The sequence below is a fragment of the Aedes aegypti genome, chromosome 3, assembly GCF_002204515.2.
Source record: "Aedes aegypti strain LVP_AGWG chromosome 3, AaegL5.0 Primary Assembly, whole genome shotgun sequence".
Lineage (NCBI taxonomy): Eukaryota > Metazoa > Arthropoda > Insecta > Diptera > Culicidae > Aedes > Aedes aegypti.
In genome coordinates, this window is record NC_035109.1 from 345,019,206 (window position 1) to 345,039,468 (window position 20,263).

The 20,263-nt window shown below is 39.5% G+C and overlaps 1 protein-coding gene across 7 annotated transcripts in view; it reads right to left on the bottom strand.

The window, feature by feature from the left end:
- Positions 1-210: 210 nt before the first annotated feature.
- The window catches only part of LOC5572083 (DENN domain-containing protein 5A), a 123,513-nt gene continuing 103,460 nt past the window's right edge, over positions 211-20,263 (bottom strand). For 4 of the 7 annotated variants that reach the window (XM_021852238.1, XM_021852237.1, XM_021852239.1 and 1 more), the window contains 11 exons: positions 14,997-15,241; positions 14,722-14,931; positions 4,198-4,405; positions 3,871-4,135; positions 3,747-3,782; positions 3,268-3,606; positions 2,885-3,017; positions 2,429-2,825; positions 2,249-2,367; positions 1,543-2,187; positions 211-1,480 (listed from right to left, as the gene is read on the bottom strand). In XM_021852238.1, the coding sequence (XP_021707930.1) occupies positions 1,291-1,480; positions 1,543-2,187; positions 2,249-2,367; positions 2,429-2,825; positions 2,885-3,017; positions 3,268-3,606; positions 3,747-3,782; positions 3,871-4,135; positions 4,198-4,405; positions 14,722-14,931; positions 14,997-15,241 (2,787 nt within the window). In that variant the 3' untranslated portion in view covers positions 211-1,290. The remainder of the gene's footprint in view (positions 1,481-1,542; positions 2,188-2,248; positions 2,368-2,428; positions 2,826-2,884; positions 3,018-3,267; positions 3,607-3,746; positions 3,783-3,870; positions 4,136-4,197; positions 4,406-14,721; positions 14,932-14,996; positions 15,242-20,263) is intronic. The other 3 variants (XM_021852240.1, XM_021852241.1, XM_021852242.1) reach the window with 3 other exon arrangements.

Consider the following 20,263-nt stretch of genomic DNA (forward strand, 5'->3'; position numbering starts at 1 on the left):
TTCACAATGAATACTTGGGAATGACTGGGACAATTCCAAATGAATAATTTGTTTCATTTTTCTATTCTTGAGGTGGTTTATCATCACTTCAGATACCTTTTAAGACAACCGTGTATAAAGTTCCGTTAGGTATGCAACAAATTATGCTGTTTATTTTTGCACTCAATTTTCAAGGGACAGACATTTTCGGAAGCAAGAAACCACGTTTTATTGGATGGAACTAAATTTATTTTCAGTATTTTTGTTTTTATTTTGAACAATGTTCTTCCAAATGGGGTTTTACCACGGTAACCTAAATCTAGTACATTGTTTTTCAACTCTCAGCTACAACGAACACATGCAATAATCGTACTATAATTAAACAAGAAGTTAGAGAGAATGCATTAGTTATCATTAGCCATCAGTGAGATGGTTTGGAATCGAAAGGGTAATCACCAATCAAGCTAGAAGCTGCCTTCCGGCTGGCATTTTTTCGTTGGGCATATGATATATTTTGTTGCAATAGACGGCATGAGTTTTTATGCTATGGAAGGGGTACTTGATAAATCATTCTACTTATTTCAATAAGATGGTTCATACGCTAGCCATAATGATCTGACTGAGAGAACTGCTTAGAAACTGTCGCCTAAGAGAATTGTTCAGTAAACAATTTTCTGCATGAATAAGCCTTAAAATTAGCTAGATGATTTGGTTTTGTCATTGCAAGTCGCATTTTGTCCGATAGTAAAGTTTAATTTTATCACACATTTAACCATTGAGATTTCCCACCCTGTGTACACTTGTTTTAATTTTCAGTTTTCAAATGAATGTGATCAACTTACAGATTTCACTCTTTTCTGATCTATTCATTGCTTCGCTTATGAAAGATTTCGAAGTCCGTTGTTAGGGTTGGCAATTTTGGCACAAACATCATAATAAAACATAAAAAATCTTAACTTATGTTTACGAACTACAGCAAATCAACGAATCCTACTAACACATTTGTAAAAATATAACATAAAACAAATTAAAAAAATAATATGAATAACATCTCAGGAACAAAAAATTGCTCTAATAATCTTTGGCCATCGATTTCGATTATTCAGTTGCGGTTACGTATCAGTTCAGTGATGAGTTAACCTATGTTTTCTAGCCTAAAACAGAAATTAACCTTTAAAGAAAAAAATGAGTTTCAACGGGAGGAGTAGCACTCTTATGAGTATTTCAGTTGTCAATGATTTCGTACATTTGTTTGAGGAGTTACTTAATGCGATTTATTTTGAGGTGCCATTATTTCAACGGGTTTTTTGTTTAACAGTGAGATCCAATTCCCTGAGTGATCGAGTTCTCCAGCACTATGTGGAACTCATCCAGCGGTTCCAGAATTTGCCTCAGGAATGTCAGTAGACCTTTCTTGCGCATGAAGCTCTGCTCTTCGTACATTTCAGTGGTTACCCGGGTGTACGCCATCGGAACCAGCATGCGGTGCAGGAGGTGTTCCCTAGAATGAACATGTTTCGTTAGTGCCTACCGACTAAAAGACAATATTAGTCTGTTACATACCGTATGCTAAGACAGATAAATAGTTGGAAGCGACCATCCTTTCCGAGTGTCTGTTTGACGTTGTTGATTTCGTCCATCAGATGGCAGTAGCATCGCCAAACTGCTGAGAGTTCCTGTTTAGCTACTGGAGGAAGTGGCGTAGTAGATCCTTGAGGTGGTGATTCAGGACTGGATCCACTGGTTGGAGGTGAATTGCTAGCTGAGCCTCCACCACGAACCATATCAACAGACTCCTCCACCAAGCTGGTCTCGAACTGCTCCTTGACCCGTATAAAGTAATCCCAGAGGTATAGATTTCGTCCGAACAGGCGTTGCGAGCGGAATCCGCAGAGGAACGCCTGCTCAAGACATTTTACGAGGCCGTTCTCACCGCAGAGTAGATTTGTGAGTGAGCTGGCATCTCGCTCGCGAGTAGGTCGGTAGTGCCATTTGACGATTGCGTTCACGCAGTCGCCCAGCATGTGTTGAATGTCTGACGGGCGAACTTCTGGTCGCTGTATACTAGGACTTCGTGTGCGCGGTGGAGTACGACAGGCTTCCACAAGCTCTTCGCTATCCACGGTTCGAGGTACCAGTTGTCCAATCAGTAGTCTTTCGATGGAGCCATCGTCGATGCCTCGACCCAACCATCGACCGCAAGGGAATCTACAGAATATCGAAGATTTGAAGTGAAATGATAATGAAGCCGTTAACATCGAGCAATTACTTGTAGGTGTGTCCGGTAACTTCGTTTCTGATGACTACGTGTTCAACCAGCCATTTGGATGACATTCCAGTGTCGTCATGGCCGATTCGCAAAGATGTTAGTATACCAAGGGTTTTGTGCTGCAATTAGTAAGATCTTTAGTAATGAAAGCTATTTGGACTTAATTCGAGCTGAACTTACATGAAACACAAATTCCAATGAATGTCGCGGCACACTAATCTGCTGTGTTTCGCCCAGCGTTCCGGAGATAGCAATCCACACGTTGGCCGAAGTGGTAGCAGCGCTACCCTTTTTCGAAGGGAATATCACAACCCGATACGGCAAAATGGTCGTAGGATAGGTGTTGGTAAAGCAAAAGTAGTCTACCGCATTCAGTGTCAACAGGTGGTAGAGGAATTGTTCAACTTCATCGTCGCTACGTACGAAGGCAGATCGCTTGTAGAGCTGCCTCAACAGTGCCGTATCGGTGAGCAGCGAACGAAGATGCCGTGAAAGCAGTTTCTTCTCCAGTGCCAATCGTACCCAGGCACGGGCGTACCCAATGTGGGTCTTGATATCCGTCATGGCTTGGATATTCCTGGGAAAAGTCGGAGTAACAGTTGAAGATGGTTGTGAGGCGATAAACTGTTATCTTACCTAATATCAAATTCCAGAGATTCAGGTAGCGGACGTAGCTGCTCAGGTCCCAGACTTTTGCGATCCCGAGACTTGGAGCGGCCTCGGGTTGGTGACGAGTGAAGTTCTGGTTCAATGGCCAGAGCCGATAGATCTTTTTTTTTGGAGAAATTTGAACTATTAGTATATAAAGCCTACACCGCTTAAGTTAGAACACTAAAAAAGGGACATCTACAAGTTAGCACAATTGTTAATCAAGCCAAGCTCTATTCTATTCGGATTAGTCTCATCATTAGCTAACGCCCTTCATGGTGTTAGTCTCCAGTGAACAACTTGCAACTAAACTCCTTAGTGTTATTCTTCTCTATGGGATAGCAGGTGGATTTTCCAGAAGTGGAGCTTACCGTTGACGCTACCAGAACTGGAAACGCTGACATACCGGTTGCCCACCAAATTTGCAATGATGTTTGGCAGGACAAAGTTACTGAGCCGACTGGCCGAGGTGGGGGACATTTCCGGAGAAGACAACGATATGGGTTCATTGCGGTGAGCAACCGTCGGAGGTTTCTTCAGGCTTCGCTTCAACCGAATTATGCTGTTAAACTTGGTTTTACTGCTTGGATTACTAGTGTTGGGACTACCACCTTTACTAGAATTGCTGGGTGTGACAATGATGGGACTAATGGTAAACTTAGTGGATTTACCATTGTTTGTTATGCTTGATTTTGGACTAGTGCAGCTAGCTACATCGAATGAAACAGAGGAGGAAAATAAAGACAGTTTTTTTTTGGAGTTAAGAACATCGAACAGAAGCAATATGAACATAAACAACATTAAACATTTAAGCAGGGGAAAAATAGATTTAAGACATAGATACACGTACGTTCCCTTCGTTTTCTCAAACCAGTCCACGCCAAGGCTGCATGTGTTAGAAATTTCGTACTTAGGTCATTTTCGATAGAAGCGATTTTGCAGTGGTGTCTTCATCATAATTCGTCTCAACTTACCCGGCGATAAATAGTTGTTCCCCATCTGCTTGCCCTGAGTCTTATCCTTGATGTCCAAATACGCCGTCAGATGAGCCCATAGGGCCGATTTTCCCTGTTTGTTCACTACCCCATGGGACCAAACCTTTTCCATCAGGTCACACAGCGAAGCGATCATCGTATTCTCCTCGACTCCGGTTACGGACGCCTCTCCACTGAGTCCCAGTTCGATCGCTTCCGTTCCCATCTTCTCCAGCAACATCCGTTTGGTTTTGCTTTTGCAGTCCTGAAATTTAAGCAAACGATTACTTCAATAGCTGCATCCAATAGTACCATCAAACATGGCACCTTCAGCAGTTTTTCCACAAAAGCCCAATTCGCCTGAGCCATCAGAGCCGGGCTGATCTCCGTCCCGGTAAGGTTTGCCGAGTTTCGGTTGGACTTGTTGCCGCCATCGTTCTCCTTGTTTCCGCTTCCTCCACCGCCACCGCCATCCAAGGATATTTCCTTCACCTTCCACTTGGATCCGTTCTTGACCCGTCTGAGGCTGCTACCCCTGTGGTTTGGAAGAAACAATTTTGTTTGCAAGGGGCCCCTTTTAGATCGAACTCAATGGGTTTCAGAAAGCACCGTAAAATAGGCTTAATTTAACATGAAAGCACCCAAATCAAACTCACTCTCCATGCACTTGAGACGAAATAGATCCATGTTTGTGTGAATGTGCGTATTTTTTGTATGAGAGGTGTAGGTATTTACAAAAAATTGAAATTCTTACCTGTAGAGTTTGCTGATGAATCTTTTACAGACAGATTGACTTGATACATAATTAGTACAGCTGGACGAACAAATGGTAGTTGTTGAACATTCTTTATGGAAAGCATACAATATTCATCATTTGGAAAACCACAATCAATAATTGACGGAGAATCATAGTTGAACAATTACTCGATGTTATATTTTCGTTAAAGCATTTCTTTTATATTCCTATTCAAAAGCATCAGCAGGGGTTCTTTAGCTATATCGATAGATCGATTACTGTTGATAGACTTCTTAGGTGTCATATCACATCAATATCGTCTCTGATCTTTATCTTGTTGAAGCTAAATTTCGGGCGCGGTTAAGAGTTCAAAGAATAACAAAACATTGTGATTAAATATCCAATGCTCATCATCGGATGGAGTATCCGCACCGTATCAATAAACGAGCAATTGAGAAAGCCAACGTTTCTGGAGATGTCAACAGGGATTGTCGACTGGTTTGATGAATAGTGCCAGGGAGTGACAGACGTGAAAAATGCCTTGCTGACCAAAATGTCATTTAAAATGAAATTCACTGAAATTTTAAAACCCGGATGACCGATAGTTCGCTGAACAGAGAACGGTACAGGACAACGAGAGCTGAAGAATAGCGATTTACCATCTGTGGTGAGCAAAAGATGTAGCACAAGGCAGCATTAACCGGAATGATATGCGAAGTTTTATACAACGATCAACGGCGAACGGCACACTACTGTGGCAATTTTAGGTATGTGCAATGAGGTGTTTTTTCCAACCGATGCTGCGAGATGGAAGGAATTTTTCCAGCAAATGTTGAACGATATAAATGGACCTCTAGCAAGAAATATGCTGTACATAGACATAATAGATGATGGCAATTGAGCTATGGATCACTCGACTTCCCGGTCTCAAGCAGTTGTCAATAGATCCATCGTGTATTTCAAGTATTCGTGTATTGCAATAGTCTTATACGCTCAATATGCAAATTAAAGAGAGATTATACTGCTAATTTTGACATACAAAATACCGTCGTGTATCCTCTTGATCAGATTATCATAATGGCTATAATGGCCGTTCGAAGAGCCTTTCGTCATCAACAGGTTTTCGTGAGGGCCGCTGAACAACGGATCAGATGTTTTCCAAATAAATTCGATATTATTTTGAACAAGCTCTTACAAATTTTCAAACTTTTCTAATTTTCCATATGAGATGATGGTTATCTAGGTGATTACTTATAGGATGCTTTGAATGTTTCAGTTTGACAGATATTAAGCGAATTTCAAAGGGATCTTACTAAATCTCATTGAAATCTTCTGAAGATTTCTAAGGGCTTATTCACAAATATCAAAACACTGAAATAGGTGTCTTCAAGATGTTACAGCCCATACAAAATTCAAACGATTTATTTAAGAATTCTTCCAACGAAACTTCAGGAATTTTTAACAGATTCTATCAGGTTTTTTTCCTACGATTTCACCAAGAATTTCTCAAGAGATAGTTGAAAAAATCCCTTCCAAGTAATTTATACAGGAAATCAAAAAATCTATCAAGAATTTTCACCGGGGATTGCTCCTATCGAAAATCTTCCATTGATCCTTCTAGTGATTTCTCTAGTAATTCCTCCAGTAAATTCTTCACCGATTTTCTCTAGAAATTCCTTAAAAAATTCCCACAGAAGTACATGTAAATATTTACTTCAGGATCTCTTACAATTATTCGACTCAGAATTTCTCTAAGGATTCATCAAGGACTTCCTCCAGGGAATCCACCAAGAATTCCTTCAAGGATTCCACCAGGAAGCCTTCAGGGATTCCACGAGAGAAAATGCAAAAGAATTAATCAAAACTTCCTACACGGGAATTCCTTTAGAGATTCCGTTTGCAATTTTTTTAAATGTTTCCCCAGGTTATCTTCCGGTATTCCTCTAGGGAACCTTCAATACATTCTTTTAAAAATTCCACCAATGTTTTGTTTAAAGATTCTTTCTTGTATCTCTGAAGGGACCCTACAAGGCATTCTTCCTGGGATTTCCGCAGGAATTTCTTCTAGAACCTAGCAGAAATTTCTCCGAGGATTCCTAAAGGATTTTATTCATCAATTCCTTTCAGTATTTCTTGAAGATTTTTTTCCGAGGTATTCACCAAGAATAACCTTGAAGAATCCTATAGGAACTTCTGCAGAGATCCCTGAAGGAATTCCTGTTTTGAATCCCAGCAGGAACTCCTGCTAGAGTCACTGAATTATATACAGGTTAATTCCCAAATCAATATCAAAAGATTCCCAGATTAAAAGAAACTTCTGATAAAATTACTGGAGGAATTCCTGAAAACCCTCAAGAACACCGAGAAATATTCCGCGAGAAATTCGTTGAAAAAAATCCGGATGAATCCCTTTAGGGGTTTCTGGGATTGATTTCTTAAGGAATTCCGGAGGAATCCCTTGATGGATTTCGCAAAGAATCCATTTAGAAATTCCGGAAGGAATCTTTTGAGTAATTTCGGTTTTGAAATCCTTGTAATGAATTTCTGCTGAAATCCCTGGTGGAAATCCTGATAATCTTTGAGAATCCTTGGAGATATTCCGGGAGAAATTCCTTAAGGAATAATTCCTCAAGGAATTTCGGGAGGCATCCCTTGATTTGTTCCGGGAGAAATTCTTTTAGGAATTCGGGGAGGACTCCCTTGAAGAGTTCCTAGAAAAACCCCTAGAAGAAAATTTTGGTACAATCCTTAAATATATTCTGGGAGAAATCTGCAATAAATAGCCTGATGGAACGCAGAATAGCCCTAGAGGAATTCCTGAAGAAACCTTTAGAAGAATTCCCGATAGAATGCCCAACAGAACTTCCGATCCCAGAAGGTGTTCATGATGGAATCGTAAGAGAAATTTATAATGAAATCTTAGAAATATTTCTAATGAAATCCATGGAAGAACTTCTGATAGAATCCCTGCATCCCTGCAATCTTTTTAAGAACTCCTGATAAAATCCCTAAATAAACTTCTGATGAAATCCTTGGAAGAACTTCTGATATTAAAAAAGCACTCCTGATCCCTGGAGGAACTCCTGCTGTAATCCCTAGAAGAACTCTTATGTAAGCCCTGGATAAACTCCTAATGAAATCTCTGGAGGAACTCCTGACCGGAGACCTATAGGAACTCCTGATGAATTCTTGATAATATGCCTGGCGAAACTCCTTATAAAATCCCAAGAAGACATCCTGATGGAATCCCTGGAGGAACTCCTGATGGATCCTTGGAGGAATTTCTAAAGATATTCATGAAGGAACTCCTAATGGAATCATTGCAGAAACTTCTGATAAAATCCCTGGAGGAATTACAGGTAGAGTCTCTTTTCTCCATTGGTTCATCGATTGGTTTTCGGCGAGAAATAAACACAAATTTTATTTGCCAGACTGTCCGGACGTTTCGGTCGATTTACTGGCTTTCGACCATCTTCTGCGGACTCTAAAATATATTTTAATTTAAAAAACACATAAAATACATCAAAAATAAAAACTCACAATCTTCCAGCCGTTTGTTTACATTCGACGGCTATTACTTTTACACTAATTACAGTCCCTACATACATTACATACAAACATATCTTTTACATACATACATATTTTCGTTAGGTGATAGGGGTGGATTTAAGCTTATTGATAATAGAGTTTTACGCTGTTTTGAAATTTGCGGAATCTCTTTGTATGTTGACAACATTTTCATCGCCCCTTATCTTTATGTAAAAAGTCTCTGTTATTAGTCTAGTGTAGCTGTTCGTAACTTTGTCAAGAATTTTTGTCTTGTCAAAATCGAAAACATGTCCTTCTTCTACAGCGTGTTGTGTCAGACCAGTGCCGGAAATATTTCTTGTTTTCACATTGTACTTATGCTGGTTTAAACGCTTATATAAAAACTGACTCGTTTCGCCAATGTAAGATTTCTCACATGCACCACATGGTATTTCGTAAACTAGGTTTATGTTTCTATTTTTGGTTATTTTGTCTTTTGTTTTTGTGAATAGTCTATCTTTAATTTTGTCAACTGGTCTATAAGCTATTTTAAAGTCATGTTGTCGTAAATATCTAGACAGTTTTTCTCCTAAACCTTCTATGTATGGTATTGTTATAAAGTTGTTAGTAGCGTTTTGATTGTCTTGTAACGTGTTATACATTTTGTGTAGTCTTTCCCTTATAACTTTTTCCACAAGATAACAAGGGTAGTTATTATTCGCAAGAATTTGTTTAACAGTTTTTAACGTGTCTGTTCTATACTTAGCGTGCGTCAATTTCAATGCTCTATCTACTAATGCTACTATTGTGTTATTTTTATGTATAAAAGGGCTAACAGATGTGAAGTCTAAATATCTACCATTCACATCTTTTGGAATCCATTCGCTAAGTATAGAACAGACACGTTAAAAACTGTTAAACAAATTCTTGCGAATAATAACTACCCTTGTTATCTTGTGGAAAAAGTTATAAGGGAAAGACTACACAAAATGTATAACACGTTACAAGACAATCAAAACGCTACTAACAACTTTATAACAATACCATACATAGAAGGTTTAGGAGAAAAACTGTCTAGATATTTACGACAACATGACTTTAAAATAGCTTATAGACCAGTTGACAAAATTAAAGATAGACTATTCACAAAAACAAAAGACAAAATAACCAAAAATAGAAACATAAACCTAGTTTACGAAATACCATGTGGTGCATGTGAGAAATCTTACATTGGCGAAACGAGTCAGTTTTTATATAAGCGTTTAAACCAGCATAAGTACAATGTGAAAACAAGAAATATTTCCGGCACTGGTCTGACACAACACGCTGTAGAAGAAGGACATGTTTTCGATTTTGACAAGACAAAAATTCTTGACAAAGTTACGAACAGCTACACTAGACTAATAACAGAGACTTTTTACATAAAGATAAGGGGCGATGAAAATGTTGTCAACATACAAAGAGATTCCGCAAATTTCAAAACAGCGTACAACTCTATTATCAATAAGCTTAAATCCACCCCTATCACCTAACGAAAATATGTATGTATGTAAAAGATATGTTTGTATGTAATGTATGTAGGGACTGTAATTAGTGTAAAAGTAATAGCCGTCGAATGTAAACAAACGGCTGGAAGATTGTGAGTTTTTATTTTTGATGTATTTTATGTGTTTTTTAAATTAAAATATATTTTAGAGTCCGCAGAAGATGGTCGAAAGCCAGTAAATCGACCGAAACGTCCGGACAGTCTGGCAAATAAAATTTGTGTTTATTTCTCGCCGAAAACCAATCGATGAACCAATGGAGAATCAAGTTCGCGGCGATTGAACCATAGAAACCAGGTAGAGTCTCTGAAAAAACTCCTGATGGAATCCCGGAAGAAACTTGTGATGGAATTGCTTGAGGAACTCCTGATGGAATCTGGGTGCAATTCCCGAAGGAACTACTGATGGAATCTCTGGAGGAATTCCACTTAAGATACCTGATGGAACTCCTGATAGAATCCCTAGAGGAATTCCTCATGATGTGAAGTAGAAGAAATCCTGATGGAATTCTTCAAGGAACTCCTAATAGAATCTCTTGAGGAATTCCAGGGGAAATCTCAGAAGAAATTCTTGAGAGAATCTCTGGATGGTCTTCTGATGAAATCCCCAGAAGAACTCTGAAAGCTCTATAGGTACTCCTGATAGAATTCCCTATAGGAACTTCTGATGGAATCCCTGGAGGAACTTCTGAATCTTTAAAGGAATTTCTTAAGATATTCTTCAAGGAAGAGAGAAACTTCAGATGAAATCTCGAGAAGAACTCCTGATCCCTAGAGGAACTCCTGATGTAATTCCTGGAGAAATATCTAGAAAATCTCCCGGGAGAGACTTCTGATGGAATTGCTAGAGGAACTTCAGATGGAATCTAGGTGCAATCCCTGAAGCTACTCCTGATGGAATCTCTGGAGGAATTCCAGATAGAATCCCTGAAGGAATTCCTGATGGAATCCGTAGAAGACCATCTGATGAAATCCCCAGAAGAACTCTTGATAGAATCCCTAGAGGCACTTCCGATGGAATCCCTAGAGGGATTTTAGAAGTACTCCTGATGGAATTCCTGGACGAACTCGTGTTTAATTCCCTAGAATAACTCCTGATCACTAGAGGCACCACTGATGGAATCCCAGTATGAACTCCTGATGCAATCCTTGCAGGAAATTTTGCTGAGATTCTTGGTGGAATCTCTGAAGGAATTCCTGGTGGAATTCTCATATTAACTTATGGATGTAATCTTTTGATGTTCTCCTGACTTTTTAACGAGTCACTAGAAGTACTACTGATGGAATCTCTTAAGGAACTCCTACTGGAATCCCATGAGGAATTCCTGGTCAACTTTCGAAGGATTTTCTAAAGAAATTCTTACAGGAAAAAATGTCAAATCACTGACAAAACCTTGGATAAATTTCTAGAAGAACACCTGGTAGAATCATAAAGGAATTATCGATGAAATCCATGAAGGAATTGTGGTAGAATTCCTAAAGAAATTCCTGCAGCTTTACCTAGTGAAATACCTGATAGATTTCTTGTGCAAATTCCTTATTGAACTTTTGATGGAATCACAGGTAGAACTTGTTAAAGAAATAGGTTCAAGATTGTGGGAAACCGCTAGTGGAATATATTGAAATAACTTAAGAGCGTACATTTGCTAGACAACCATGGCGACGACGCTGTGTTAATCCACGTATTTTGACTTGCAACCCATCTGCATTGGCAGTTCATGAGACGTTGAAGTTTCAATTTGAAAAGTTGACGTCGATATTCGTGCAACATACCTACAGACAGTACAATCAGTTCGTCAAACATTTGGCTCCGCTCACCGGTGGTTTGAGCAAAATCAAACTCGTTTGACTGCGAGGAGTTGCAACAGCTGTGCCGGTCTCAAGAAACGCGTAAGCTCCATCAGAAGTTCAACACATCCCGCAACGGCTTCGTGCCGCGAGCCGAGATGTGCAGGGATAAGGATGGGAGCACTATGACGGACGAGCGTGAGGTGATCGAAAGGTGGAAGCAGCACTTCGACGAACACCTGAATGGCGCTGAGAGCACAGGCAATGAAGGACGGGACAACGGTGGAAATGTCTTCGTCTGTACTGCGGGTGACGGACGGAAACCAACCAGCCCCCACTTTGAGGGAGGTTAAGGATGCCATTCACAAGCTCAAGAACAATAAAGCTGATGGTAAGGATGGTGTCGGAGCTGAGCTCATGAAGATGGGCCCGGAGAGGCAGGCCATTTGTCTGCATCGGCTGATAGGCACAATCTGGGAAACAGAACAGCTACCGGAGGAGTGGAAGGAAAAGGTAATATGCCCCATCTACAAGAAAGGCGACAAGTTAGATTGTGAGAACTTTCGAGCGATCACCATACTAAATGCGGCCTACAAAGTATTATCCCAGATCATCTTCCGTTGTCTGTCACCTGTAGTAAGCGAGTACGACAGTATCGGCCGCGTAGAGCTATGGAAAATCATGGACGAGAACAGTTTTCCCGGGAAGCTCACGAGACTGATAAGAGCGACGATGGAAAGTGTGCAAAATTGTGTGAAGGTTTCAGGCGAACACTGCAGTTCGTTTGGATCCCACTGGGGACTACGACAAGGCGATGGACTTTCGTGCCTGTTGTTCAATATTGCGCTAGAAGGTGTTATGCGGAGAGCCGGACTTAACAGCCGGGGTACGATTTTTACGAGATCCAGTCAATTTGTTGCTTCGTGGATGATATGGACATTGTCGGCCGAACATTTGAAAAGGTGGCAGACCTGTACACCCGCCTGAAACGCGAGGCAGCAAAAGTTGTACTGGTGGTGAATGCGGTCAAGACAGAGTACATGTTAGCTGGTGGGGCCGAGTGCGACAGGGCTCGTCTAGGTAGCAGTGTTACGATAGACGGGGATACGATCGAGGTGGTCGACGAGTTCGTCTACCTTGGATCCTTGCTGACGGCTGACAATAACGTTAGCCGTGAAATACGGAGGTGCATCATCAGTAGAAGTCGGGCCTACTATGGCCTCCAGAAGAAGCTGCGGTAATAAAAAATTCACGCCCGCACCAAATGTGCAAAATGCTCATAAGGCCGGTAGTCCTCTACAGGCATGAAACGTGGACTTTGCTCGAGGAGGACCTGCAAGCAGTTGGGGTCTTCGAACGTCGGGTGGTTCGGACGATCTTTGGCGGTGTGTGGCGGTGAAGGATGAACCACGAGCTCGCCCTCAGCTCTACGGAGAACCCAGTATCCAGAAGGTGGCCAAAGCTGGAAGGATACGATGGGCAGGGCATGTTGGAAGAATGCCGGACAGCAAACCTGCAAAGATGGTGTTCGCTTCGGATCCGGTTGGTACAAGAAGGCGTGGAGCGCAGCGAGCTAGGTGGGCGGATCAAGTGCGTATCGATTTGGCGAGCGTGGGGCAGAACCGAGGATGGAAAGATGCGGCCACGAACCGAGTATTGTGGCGTGAAATTGTTGATTCTATTTTTTAGATGTTAATAAAATAAATGAATGAACCGAAGCGAGGATGGAAATACTTGGCCGTAAACCAAGTATTGCATGTAAAATTGCTAATTCGTAATTATGCGGATAAAAGTTTAAGCTCTATTATACCAGCAAACTAATTTATTGAAAAACCTGTATTTTGTTTCGCCCAGCTGTTTTTCACTCAAGAACTTTCAACTAAGGGGTTCTACATAACAAATACAAACAACTTGTAAAAGGTAAATAAAATATATATATTTCTAAAATCGAAATTAAAAGCATGCTCAATTATAAAAAAATCTACTCTCGCTAACACTAACTAAAATAAACGCAGAAACAAACGTGTCTAGATACTTCGCTGTTCACTAGGTGAGCAGTGCTGCGCCAAGTGTTTAGCATTCTAGCAGTTTCTCTTCCTTAAGGCATTTTTTTCTACTAATTGTTTCAATCGCTTCGGTGCGGTGAGTACAAGTCGCGAATACGACACGCTCGAATTGCGTGCCAATTGAATTGTATCTGTTTTTACGATTTCCAGCTAGGTGTGTTAGTCGCTTTAGCTTTAGTGCGCGCCGTGTCTGATCATTAGTAGCTTGAGTTGATGACTATTCCGCAATGGGTTTCAAATTTTGCACGATGGTAATAATATTGTACACTTTTGCTCGTGCACTCGAACACTGGAAGCGCGTGATTATTGCGGTTTGCTTACATTGGGTACTTGCATTTAGCAGCAAGGGTACGGTCATGCAGTCATGCGTTCTGAACGTTTCATCTTCGAAGCGCAGAAGTGGGTAGTATATCTATATGTGAATCATTCTTTTGGGTGTCGATGCCCAATGAGCCAAGCAAGTTGATCATCGATTGTCGTTTGCTTTGGAAGCATAATGCTATTCAATGTAGGGAAGTGTACATACCCGTATCATCGTGGATTAACGAAACTAGAAAAAATCTGTCTGACGGTTTGATGTTTTGCCGGTCGACGATATCCGTTGAACCATAACCAATTGAAAATATGTATACCACTCCGATATAACCAAAAACATATACATACACAAACACCCAAAAAGCGACAAACTGAAATCAACGTACCTGACTCATCGGGGAAAGGGAGCAACACTTTTCGGGGAAGTCCGACTCGTAGTGTAACGAAGCCTGGTTCTAGGAGGTTTCACAATTGCCTCCAACAGAACTAAGCACCGCTCCACTCTTAGACTTGTTAAATGTTTGAAACATGATCACAGCATTGAACACGTAACTAACGAACATAACTCGAATCACAATCAAACTAAAGCTCTAGAAACTATACAATGATCCACGATCGAATCTACTAACAAACTATACAACATAAATTTTGCGTATCGTATACAATCGTAAGCATGCGGCGTTAGTTTCGTCCATGTCTTCGTTGAATATTACGCCCGGTGATCCCTTTCCTCGACGAACGATCATTCGAATTACCAGGACGAAACACATCCCCCTAGGCAAGCGAAGCCGTCCATGCGTATGCGGTGAATGCATGTGTAAGCCTATTAAGCCTAGCCTCGCTTGTCAACACACTCAACAAAGCCATTTCCGTACCTGGAAGCGCACTCCTGGTTCAGTACGCCCTTCTCCAGCACCGGAAAGCTCCGGTAGTACGGCGGTCGTTTGTCCAGGATCTCACTTGGGGGTGCCACCTCCATGTCTACGCTGCCCAGTCGCTTATCCAGCTGCTTCTGGGTTTCCCTGGCCAAAATGCACGGTTCGTAGTTTGCCGTGCGGATCATACTTTCGCCACCGTAGCGTTTCCTGCATAATGAGAAGAATCGATTGTTAAGCTCGTTAGATCGCGAGATTACACAACCAAGTCTCACCTTAGAATTTTGATACGATTGTCGAACAGCTTCAAGTTGTACTCCACGTCCCCGTTCAGGCTGTCGAGCAGTGAGCCGTCGTCACCCCACGAGAGCATGATCTTGTTGTCGATCAACGTGACGAACATCTGACTCTCGAGGAACTGCGACAGAAACGGCCGATGATGCTGCGGTTGATCGGACAGGAAGGACGCCTTATCGAAGTTGTGAAGAGATTCGCGGTTGCTAAGCCATTCGTCTCGGTCCTGGAAAAAAGGAGGAAAATTCCAATAGTTTATTAGGCACGATATTTGTGGTTTTATTAGTTAGTAGTATAACTCATTAGTAGAACTTTTGCTAACAAAACTTCATAAACTCGGAGCATTTGTATAAATAGAAACTAAATCTATTTAATAAAAACGTACAAAGACTCAAATCTACTCTGGACATTTAAAAAAAAGATCCTGCTTCGAAAAGGATCTTTAAAATGTTTGATTACACGTTCCTAAATTATCGAAGGAATGAATTGTATAAAATGTTGAATTTAATTAATTTACAATTTATTGATTTAATTTAATTTACATCATCCAACAACACCTTCCAAAATAAACAAGATCTCAAGGCAAGACCAATGATTTCTCAATAACCTTCGAAAGTAACATATACCTAGACGCGTTGATTACAGCAAATCTTCAGGAACTTCCGCAGAAATTTGTTTTGATATTTCAGGAAGATATTATTTTACATGAGCTCGGCTGTGCGATTCTCGATTTTTCAGTTTTTCGAGATGCAGCTAAGCAATTGATCACTGCTCAGTAACAAAGCACAATTGATCGATACTCGGCTTGTGTTTCTTGAAATCTTATGAAATTTGTTTTCCGACTACTCAGTTGGGCAAATCTCGGTTTAAATAAGCCGAGATTCGGTATTACGGCAAAATCGCATTTTTTTGCGTGATATCTAGTAGATTCCAAAAGAATTTAGTGAAGATTCCTGGAAATAATCTCATGAATAATAATAATAATAAAGATGGAGCTCGTGGAAGAATATGTTCAGAGAATCCTGGTGTATATACTAAAAGATCCAAAGATTCTTACGTGACTTCTCCGCAGATTTTCCATGAATTCCTTAAGTGCGTGGAAAAATCTTAAAGCATTCGTTATTTGTCGTCAAATAACAAACATATGTTGAAAACGTCGCCCTTGCGAACATGGGCAGCGCAGCGCTCTAACGCCGATATCTCTAAGAATTTTTCAGTACCGTTTTGATTCATATTACGGACACCTAAGGATTCAGGGAAATATAACCCAGCATATAGCATACAAAATAAATCATTCTGTATGATTCCTTAACGCTATCGAGCGTCAGAAGCCCTTTACTTTCGAGCGGTGGGTGAAGAATACGCTTCCGCAACTTCAATAATTTTAAATAAATCAAAATGTGTGGCCTTTTCATGATTCTTATTCCGGACGCTTCCTCACTTTTGCCTCATATTCCGGACACTTTGAATCGAATTCCGGACAGCTCATGATAATCATTAATGGAACAGTCAAATCATCAATCGAAATCGTTAAACCACCAAAGAGACATCTAAGGTAGTTGTGCATTATAAATTTTCAAAGATACCGTGATGCATCAATACCCGGACACTTAAGCAAGGCCAAATGTTTAAACACAATTTTCATTAGGTTTTATTCAGATTTAGTTGAAGTTTAATTATGCTACTAACAGTTTCACGTCAGATCTTGGGAGTAATGATAAATTTCATGGTGAAATCTACTATAATGTAATGAAATTTGTTTAAACAATGTTGTATGCCTTGTTCATAAATCCGGACATCTGAAGCAAGCTTTGGCTTTAAATCCGGACACTACTGAATCAAAATCCGGACAGCTGCATTTTACCACTTGAAACTCGTGAATTAATTCGTAAAACATGTCTCAATTCAGTAGAATATAACAGTCATAAGAATTTCAATCATGCATGACCTCTAGAATATTTTATATAGCAATATTTAAGCGAATTTATGTCGTAATTACCTCTCATGAAACTGACGGTATTCGATTGAGGGTAGCTTGTTCAAACTGCAACCACAAAACTACATTCACGTAGTTTATTTCAGCGTTAAACAGAGTTATGATAATTCACGGCACTTTTAATAACTATTTTTAAAGTTTCCACATTGATATATTTTACACATATTCACACACGCAGGCAGAACACAGGGTTTTTTTAGTACGATGTCCGGATTTGAAGTCACTTGCACGTAATTCCGGACAGCAGTTTTTAACGTCAATTAATGTATATTCACACAATATTTCACGGCACTTGTGTTGTCAGATTGTTAAATTATCACTTCTTTCATTTTTATGATGGAAAAGTTGCCAAAAATATACTTTAAACTAGTTATCATCAATTACACGTTATGGTACTTTCGCGCGATTGAAAAGAATACAAAATTGCACTGTAGAAGAATGACGTTCAACTGCAGGAACATTTTTGCATTTGTTTACTATTATTTCATTTGCAATGGTAACTAGATTATAAATGATTGTAAAATGATCACCATTATTATAAGTTGAAATTATGAATATATTCAAGCAGTTTAATATTCAATTATGCCTTTAATTAATGAATAATATTCGAGTGTCCGGATATTGGTACCGTCCGGATTTTGATTCACCACGGTATTTATGGAAAAAGTTTACTAAAACGAGCCTTGAAATTGAGAACTTTTGAACAGCAAAAATTGAAACATTTCGCGTGAAATGTTTCCCATACAAAGTAGAGTGTCCGGAATTTGAAGCTGTCCGTAATATGAATCAAAACGGTAATCGATCCAGAAATCGTTTCAAATATGTCTTCTTAGATTTCCTAACGACATTTCTTCATTCTTTTGATACAGATCTTCGTCCAGTTATTTATCTATCAATTTTTATAAGTAAATACTCCAGATGATCTTTTAAAGAACGTATAAAGGTAAATTCCAGAGATCTTCATAAAACCGATTGGGGGGTTTCCAGGACATCATACAAGAATTTCTCCATAAGTACCTACGACGGTATTCCATTGACGTAGCTAGATTTTTTTTGGAGGGGGGCCTAGCAAGTTCTGTTACAGAAGTAATGTCGGTCGCAATAATCACGATTCTCATAAATTTCGTATTTTGCATAGATTTGTATTGATTTTATAAGTTTGTGGTTTTGTTGCATATCACTGCATATCAGTGATATTTGTAAATTCCAATTTTTACTACGGAAAATATTCATTCTTTGTCAAATCCAGTAAATAAAAAATCCTTCAAAGAATTCACGAGGAATACGCCTTGTGATTTTTCCAAGACTTTTCAGATATTCAACCATGTACTTTTAAGAGATTCTTCTCAGAATTCCCACGGGGATTTATTCATGAATTATTTTCGTACTTTTTCAGTGCTCTCTGCAAGAACTCCTTTACTAGTTTTCACTGAATTTCTCCTGAAGTTTTGTTGGGCATTCTATACGTGAATTACGGCGCGTATTTTCTTCAAAGAAAAGAAAATTATTTTGCTTCGAAGAATAGCAAATTTTCTTGCAGGTAAGTAATGGAAGAAAATTTCTTCTCTTCGAAGAAATTGTTCGCCGAAATTGACCTACTGATCCAGAAAACTTCTCGTAGAATCTCTATCAAATTTCTGACAAAGCTTCTTGAGAATTTCCGCCAGGGAATGCTTTGAAAAGAAATTATCTTAAACATTTCTCCAGGTCCTCTACGTACTTATTGTTCATTAATCTACGTATGTTGTTCATCAATAGTTTGTTAAGGATTTTCTGGAATTACTAAACTGCCCTGCTATACCCATGTTCTATGTAAAACTAATGGACAACGGGAGAAATATGCGTAGAACATAGATATAATACAAGAAGTTCGTCGGGTCTCACCAAAATTGTCTTTAAGATCGCCTGGAAAGGATTTGTTCTACAAATTATTCAGAGAATTCACTACAGTTTTTTCAACTTGGGAAAATGTTCTTAACGATTTCCCTGTGCAATTTTGATTATTTTGATTTGATCACGGAGTAGCAACTACGAATTGTGTAGTCATCAATGCTTATGTTTGGGGAAATGTTCTTAGCCATTCCTACGCAGATCTATCTTTTTTCACAGACAATTCTCTAAGTTTTTCATTAGATTTTTCTAAGAACCAATTTGATGTTGCTCCTCGCATTCCTTGAAAACTGTCACGAACATAATATTTTAAAATTTCTTCAAAAATTCTAAGCTAATAAAAATTAATTTGTGGCCTTCGTAGCCGTGCGGTTAGTGTCACCAGGCATTTAGCCGCATCGTGCTAGGGAGTGTGGGTTCGATTCCCGCCTCAGGCCGCTTAACTTTTCGTTAGGACTGTTTTCCGACTGTGCCACTGGGCGTTGCTTGCTTGTCCGTTGTCTAGTGTGGTGCTTCCTTCAAAGGGCATAAAGCATTAACGTGTCAGTGTCTTTAAAAAAAAAACCAAACGTTTTTATAAAGTGTCTAGCGTCTGTTATTTCCAAAAACTCTTCCGCAAAAATACTTTAAAATTTCCCGAACAATTCGTCCAAGGACTTCCTGGGGTGTCGTCTTAGGATTTTTCCAACAAATGTACCAGAGATCCATTCAAGTATTTTCCAAAGATTTTTTCTTTGCACAGCACTAGCGGTTCTTCTAAGAATCTTGTTAACCCACCGTCAGTCGCCCTAGTGTACTGAGTACACGCACTTTGCGAAAAGTCGACAAACACGTATAAAATCCCTCCAAATTGATCCGGGTGTTTAATCTCAAACAGTTCCGTCAGAATCTTCTTTAAAAATTATCATTGAAATCTTATTGACCGCTGGATTCCCCAGAATTCTGCCAGAAAGCCTTTAGGATTTCAACAAGAATTCAATATCAGAATAAGGATATTACCAATAATTGATAAAACTATTTTTAAAGAAATGTTGTAAGGATGATCCTTACTAATTTCTTTATCAATATCTTGCCAAATCCATTCCCCCATCCCAGTTATTTTACTAAATTTACCGCTGTGTTAATTTCGGAAGCAAAAGTACTCATGGGGGTTTTGATCAAATTTACTCTGAAGATTCGAAAGCAAGAGACATTTCGAAAACATTTTTCGTAGATAATTAAAAAAAGAAGCCATATAAAAATTTCTAACGCAATGCAAGGTGTATTTTGGAACAAATCTGAAGGACTTCAAAAGAGTTTATAATAGAATGTTTGGAAAAAAATATTTCAAAGAATTTAAGATAAATTTCCAGTAAAACTTTC